This window comes from Babylonia areolata, chromosome 34 (genome assembly GCF_041734735.1).
Source record: "Babylonia areolata isolate BAREFJ2019XMU chromosome 34, ASM4173473v1, whole genome shotgun sequence".
NCBI classification, from domain to species: Eukaryota; Metazoa; Mollusca; class Gastropoda; order Neogastropoda; family Buccinidae; genus Babylonia; species Babylonia areolata.
Window position 1 is genome coordinate 3,246,086 of NC_134909.1, and position 6,736 is coordinate 3,252,821.

Below are 6,736 nucleotides of genomic sequence, written 5' to 3' on the forward strand. Positions count from 1 at the left end.
AGAGAGAGGAGTGTGTGTGTGTGTGAAAGAGAGAGGAAATTGTGTGAGAGAGAGAGAGAGGAGTGTGTGTGTGAGAGAGAGAGAGGAAATTGTGTGAGAGAGAGAGAGAGGAGTGTGTGTGTGTGTGAAAGAGAGAGGAAATTGTGTGAGAGAGAGAGAGGAGTGTGTGTGTGTGTGTGAAAGAGAGAGGAAATTGTGTGAGAGAGAGAGAGGAGTGTGTGTGTGAGAGAGAGAGAGGAAATTGTGTGAGAGAGAGAGGAGTGTGTGTGTGTGTGTGTGTGAAAGAGAGAGGAAATTGTGTGAGAGAGAGAGAGGAGTGTGTGTGTGAGAGAGAGAGAGGAAATTGTGTGAGAGAGAGAGGAGTGTGTGTGTGTGTGTGAAAGAGAGAGGAAATTGTGTGAGAGAGAGAGAGGAGTGTGTGTGTGAGAGAGAGAGAGAGGAAATTGTGTGAGAGAGAGAGGAGTGTGTGTGTGTGTGTGTGTGAAAGAGAGAGGAAATTGTGTGAGAGAGAGAGAGGAGTGTGTGTGTGTGTGTGTGTGAAAGAGAGAGGAAATTGTGTGAGAGAGAGAGGAGTGTGTGTGTGTGTGTGTGTGTGAAAGAGAGAGGAAATTGTGTGAGAGAGAGAGGAGTGTGTGTGTGTGTGTGTGTGAAAGAGAGAGGAAATTGTGTGAGAGAGAGAGGAGTGTGTGTGAAAGAGAGAGGAAATTGTGTGAGAGAGAGAGAGGAGTGTGTGTGTGTGAGAGAGAGAGGAGTGTGTGTGTGTGTGAAAGAGAGAGGAAATTGTGTGAGAGAGAGAGAGAGGAGTGTGTGTGTGTGTGAGAGAGAGAGGAGTGTGTGTGTGAGAGAGAGAGAGGAGTGTGTGTGTGTGTGAGAGAGAGAGGAGTGTGTGTGTGAGAGAGAGAGGAAATTGTGTGAGAGAGAGAGAGGAGTGTGTGTGTGAGAGAGAGAGGAGTGTGTGTGTGAGAGAGAGAGGAGTGTGTGTGTCTCTGTTCAAGATGTGTTTCTCTCTCTCTTCCTGTTGTTAGGTTTTTTGTTTATTTGTTAGTTGGTCATTTTATTTACTTCAGCTAAAATTCTTCAAGAACTGTCATGTTTTTTCACAATACAAGCAGACATACTATAAGTTTTCTCTGTACTTACTGAAAGCCCCATCGTTTGGTCTGTTTTTTTACACAAGACAAGCAGACAGATTATCACTTTCTCTATGTTTTCTTACAGCCATATTTTTCAGTGGTGGATACATACAAGCAGACAGATTATCACTTTCTCTATGTTTTCTTACAGCCATATTTTTCAGTGGTGGATACATACAAGCAGACAGATTATCACTTTCTCTATGTTTTCTTACAGCCATATTTTTCAGTGGTGGATACATACAAGCAGACAGCAGACTATAATTTTTCTGCAAGCTTTTGGAAAGTCTACATCTTTCAGTCTGATTGGACACAAAATTGAGCAGACAGACTAGAAGTTTTGTCTGTACTTGTTGAAAACCTTATCATTCAGTCTGATTTTACTTAATACTAGCAGACAGACTAGAAGTTTTCTCAGTGCTTTCTGAAAGCCTTATCATTCAGTCTGATTTTTACACAGTACTATCAGACAGTATCAGACAGACAGTGAATTTTCTCTGTGATGATGATAGGAATACTTTACGTCATAGATTGACATTAGCTTTCAGGTGGGTGAACAGCAACTTGAGAGCTGTATTATCAATGGTTTCTCCAGGACTACGACTGTGAAACCAGGAGGCAAGATTGCACTGGCTCTTAGTGCTGCAGCCTTAGGGGCTAGTTGGCCTTTGGGAACCATCCCAACGCTGACTGTCCTAAAACCCTCTTGGCCGAGAGAGTGGGGATGTAACTTGGGCAAGACACTCTCCACTATAACCAAATTCCAGCCCAAATAATCAGGACAGCAGTTACCTCCTCTGCTGTTCTGATGGTCATAGTCAAACACAACTGACTATCATACATGCTTTCTGAAAACCTCCTTGTTCAATCTGTTTTTGTTTTTTCGGTACCAGCAGAAATCAGAAGACACCCAGTCGACCCCCATCCCACAGGACCCACCCCCTACCACCCCCTCCCCTGCCACAACCACCACCACCACCACCACCCCCGCCGCCACGCCAGAAAACAGCGCAGCGGAGGTTCCCCCAACAACTGACCAGGGCAGTGTCCAACCCTCCCCACATCTCCCCACCCACACACCCCCACTACCCCCCTCCACCTCCACCTCCCAAGAACCGCAGCAGGAGGAAGAAACTCTGCCTCCTGTCATTTTCACGGCGGGACCGACGGACGCTGTGGCAGCGAACAACAGTGACAGCTGGTGGCAGTCTGAGGAAATCGACCTGGACGCAGTTCCTGACGCCTGGCTGAACTCTGCAGAGGGAGAGGACTCGGCGCCATCACTGGCAGGGGGCGCCGGTGAGGCCCTAGATGTGGGTCTGGCCGCCAGTTTGGCAGCGGGACTGGTGATGGAGGGGGGGGAGGAGGGGGGAGGTGGGAAGGACGTGAAGAAACAGGACTGAGTGGGAAAGGTTAGAAAATTACACACACAAAAAAAAGATTTGAAAATTTGAGGTATGGTGGTTGTTTATTTCTGTATAAAGTTTTCTTTATACCTCACTATTTTTTTTCCCCAAGTGATTAGAAATTTAAAAAAGAAATGAAAAATTGAGTTTTTTTGTTGTTGTTTTTTTTACGATAATAAAGTTTCTTTATGCCTCACTGTTTTTTGTTGTTGTTGTTTTTCCAAGCGCCATCTAATAAAGAGGGGGCAGCATGGGCCACGCAGAAGGGGAGGTCATATATACTAAGGGAGACTACTACTACCTGCAACTACTTTTGATCTCTCCGCTTGTGGGCGGAGTAGTGTCTTGCACAGGACAGGGAGCCAGCCCCATGCTGGAGTCTGCACTAGAGGGTCACAGTATGTGTGGATAAACTGTGAGTTTTGCTGGAGGGGAATCAAATTCAGTGTCAAGAAGGCTTCAAAGCTTGTGGACTGATCCACTCATACCACATCACATTTGCTCTTTAAAAGGAAAAACGGAGCAAATGTTTGACCTAAACATCGACCCTTTACACTTCTCAGTCCATGAGAACCAAACCTAGGTATAATTAAAGCATTAGTAAATAGACAAAATAAACTAAGTGAGAGAAACACATTTGAGAAAGCAGCAGCAACAACAACAACAAACTCAAAGACTGAAATCTTAATGTAGTATTTACATTGGCAGAATGAAACAGATAAATGTAGCTTTTTTGTATCCATTGGCCCTCGTCTGAAGTGTTTGAACACAATATATTCAAACTGCAGAACATTACCGAGAAATGCAACTTTTTAGGAACCTTTAAACTGTTATTGAAACTATTTTTTAGTACATTCTTTACATTGTAGACTAATGAAGACAAGAGACAGCTTTCTAGTAACCATTGGCCTTGAGATTTAAATGTTGAATGTGATATGATATGAATCGAGGGTGCTGAGTCGAATCGAGTACACAGAATGTAAGAATACAATAAACACAAGCCGCATGCAGCAAAATAAGGCCAAATGAATACGCTTAACAGCCAAAAAAAGCGTAAGACGAGACAGAGCGTAAACCTGACAAGATGGTGTGGAGAGCCTTGGCCAAAGGAATGATTCAGCGCTTATAGATTTTAGAGGCGTTTGATTGGCTGAGAGCGGGCCGGGCCAGGACTGCTCGTCTTTTCACTGTTAGCCGCGCGAAATTTGGCCAAGCAGAGCAAACCGATAGGCCTAGTTTGCATCAGTTTGACATGGTAAGTATATGTAACACCAAACATGGAGTATAATACAAACTCCTCCTTTTCTGTGGTCTGTTTTTTGTTCTTTCGATTTTTTTGTAAATAAGAGGGAGAAAAAAAATGCTGGTGGACTTGCTTGTTGGTATTTCATGTCAACTGTAACATGTGAATATATCAGGGGAGAATCGCAGTCAGACTTGTGTGCATGTGTTGGTGAATGCAGGCATCAGAGAGGAGTCCTGGAGTTCTGTGCAGTGAGAGAGGGTGAGAAGAAAAGAGAACTGAGACAGACTACCGACCTCTTCAGTGTCGTCAGATTCACGGGGACACATGGTGACAGTCTCCATGATGGGGGTCTTACTCTAAGCTATTATTAAATAGTTTGAGATTTGTTATTTATTGAAATAGGTGGGTCTTTTTATTGTGCTTATGTTTGTGTATTTTTTGGTTATTCAGCAGGAGAGAGAATAGTGCACAGAAGTATGTGTGTAAGGTCTGTAAATGTGGCTGTGCAATGCAGTCATTGTCATTTGTGGTGTGAATGTATATGAATGCAGCAGATATGTTTTATGTGACTGTATGTGTTGTATCACAGATTGCCAGAAGCTTACAGTTCAGCCAACAGCAAAGTGAGAGCTGTATGATCAGTGGTTTCTCTATTGCAGTGGGAAGTCATTTACAGCTTCGTCTTTTGTAAAGGACTGTGACTCTCAAACTAGGAGGCAAGATGAGTGCTGCAGCCTTGGGGGCTAGTTGGCCTTTGGGAACCATCCCAACGCCAAGTGTCCTAAAACCCTCTTGGTCGAGAGAGTGGGGATGTAACTTGGGCAAGACATTCACCACTATAACCAAATTCTAGCCCAGATAGTTGGGACAGCAGTTGCCTCCTCTGCTGTTCTGATAGTCATAGTCAGACACGACTGACTATCATACATGTGGTGGTACATTTGTCCATCAGTTAACTGAAAAAAAACCTTGGAATTTATTTTTTATTTCCTTCTCCTGTTGTAAAAAGTTCATCTGTTGCCAAGATAGATGATCATTCCATGTTTTCACAGAGCTGTTGGACTTGGAATTTTCAGTAAGAAATGCACTGTGGTATCTTAGAGATGGACTGGTGATTTCTGTGATGTGAACCTGTCAGTTACTCTGTTGACAATAATAAAGATATCATTGTGCACAGAACTCCTTGCGTGGCTTTTTCCATCTGTCGCTTTATTGGAGTGTCACTGTCAGTGTTTTTCTGTCTGTCACTTTATTGGAGTGTCACTGTCAGTGTTTTTCTGTCTGTCACTTTATTGGAGTGTCACTGTCAGTGTTTTTCTGTCTGTCACTTTATTGGAGTGTCACTGTCGGTCTTTTTCCATCTGTCGCTTTGTTGGAGTGTCACTGTCAGTGTTTTTCTGTCTGTCGCTTTATTGGAGTGTCACTGTCAGTGTTTTTCTGTCTGTCACTTTATTGGAGTGTCACTGTCAGTGTTTTTCTGTCTGTCACTTTATTGGAGTGTCACTGTCAGTGTTTTTCTGTCTGTCACTTTATTGGAGTGTCACTGTCAGTGTCTTTCTGTCTGTCACTTTATTGGAATGTCATCTCTCTTTTTATGTCTTTTTAAAATGATGTGGTGTAGCTACTTTCGTTTTCTCCGCATAGGCGGGTAGTAGTTTGCACAGGACAGGAATCAGACCCCTGCCGGAGTCTGCACTAGTGGGTCATGGTAAGTATGTTAGATAAACATAATTTTAGGGAAAAAAAAAACAACCTTTTAATGCATTCACTTGACTATTTATCTGATTCCATATTAGGTTATTTATACATACTTAAGGTCGACTCTCTAGGCCTGACCTTCACATTTGGTAAATGTTGTCAGTCGTCTGCTCCCATAGTTGTTTTTTTTCCTTTTTTATTTTTATTTTTTATGGCAGACATGATGTAGTGAATTTGGATCAGTCCACACACTGATGTCTTCTTGAAATGGAAACAACCTGAAACTGTCTTGCAAGATATCCAGTTTCTTGAAGCTGCAAACATGTATCTTTTCATCACACGTACAAGAGCAGATGGGTTTGTGTGTGACGCTAATCCAGAGAAGTACTGTGTGATTGAAATGAGCAAAGTCAAACAAAAACAAAAAAAGTGACTTTATGTAAACATCCTGCGTTGGTTGTCCATGTGTGTGTAGGGGTGTGGTGGAGGTGGGGTATGTATGTTTGAATGTATGCTTGTTATGTATGTATGCACCGAGTTAATGTGTGTTAAATAACTAAGTGCACTTTAGTGTTTATATGCAACACGGATGTAATGTGTTGTGAAACATGTTTAGCAAAGCACCTTGAGCAATTTCTGGATAGAGTGCTGTATATTGTATTGTGTTACTCTTTTGTCACAACAGATTACTCTGTTAATTTCGGGCTGCTGTCCCCAGGGAGAGTGCGTCACTACACTGAGAGCACCACCCGTTTTTTTCTGTCTGCAGTTTTGTTTACCTATCGAAATGGATTTTTCTACCCAATTTTGCCAGGGACAACCATTTTGTTGCCGTGGGTTCTGTTGCATGTGCTGATAGCATATTGCACACAGGTCCTCAGTTTACCATCTCAAGCGAATCAGAATACAAGTATCCATTTTTATTATTATATGCGGTAAATTTTTACATTGGTATTTTCTAAGCAAACTCAAGTTGCACAAGAACCACACAAGGTCAGATTATAGATATGTATGATTAGACTTTTCCCATCACCCCATTTACAATGAAGAGGTATGAAGCAGGTTAAAAAGTCAAGTCAATGTGATTATTTGGCAAAATAAAATTTAATAAAAAGGATTGCTGGAGCCCTTGTTAATCCATCTTTTCATTAAAATTAGAACGGTGACTTTGATGACAGCATGATTGAATGTCGGATATTAAAGGTCAAAGTCACATGTCAGACGATAATAAAAGGGAAAGGTTTAAGGACAAG

At 42.3% G+C, this 6,736-nt stretch overlaps 1 protein-coding gene across 2 annotated transcripts in view; it reads left to right on the forward strand.

The window, feature by feature from the left end:
- The window catches only part of LOC143277663 (conserved oligomeric Golgi complex subunit 8-like), a 48,118-nt gene extending 43,160 nt beyond the window's left edge, over positions 1 to 4,958 (forward strand). The window contains exon 15 of one of the 2 annotated variants that reach the window (XM_076582570.1): positions 2,027 to 4,958. In XM_076582570.1, the coding sequence (XP_076438685.1) occupies positions 2,027 to 2,536 (510 nt within the window). In that variant the 3' untranslated portion in view covers positions 2,537 to 4,958. The remainder of the gene's footprint in view (positions 1 to 2,026) is intronic. The other variant, XM_076582571.1, reaches the window with a different exon arrangement.
- The last annotated feature ends 1,778 nt before the right edge of the window (positions 4,959 to 6,736 follow it).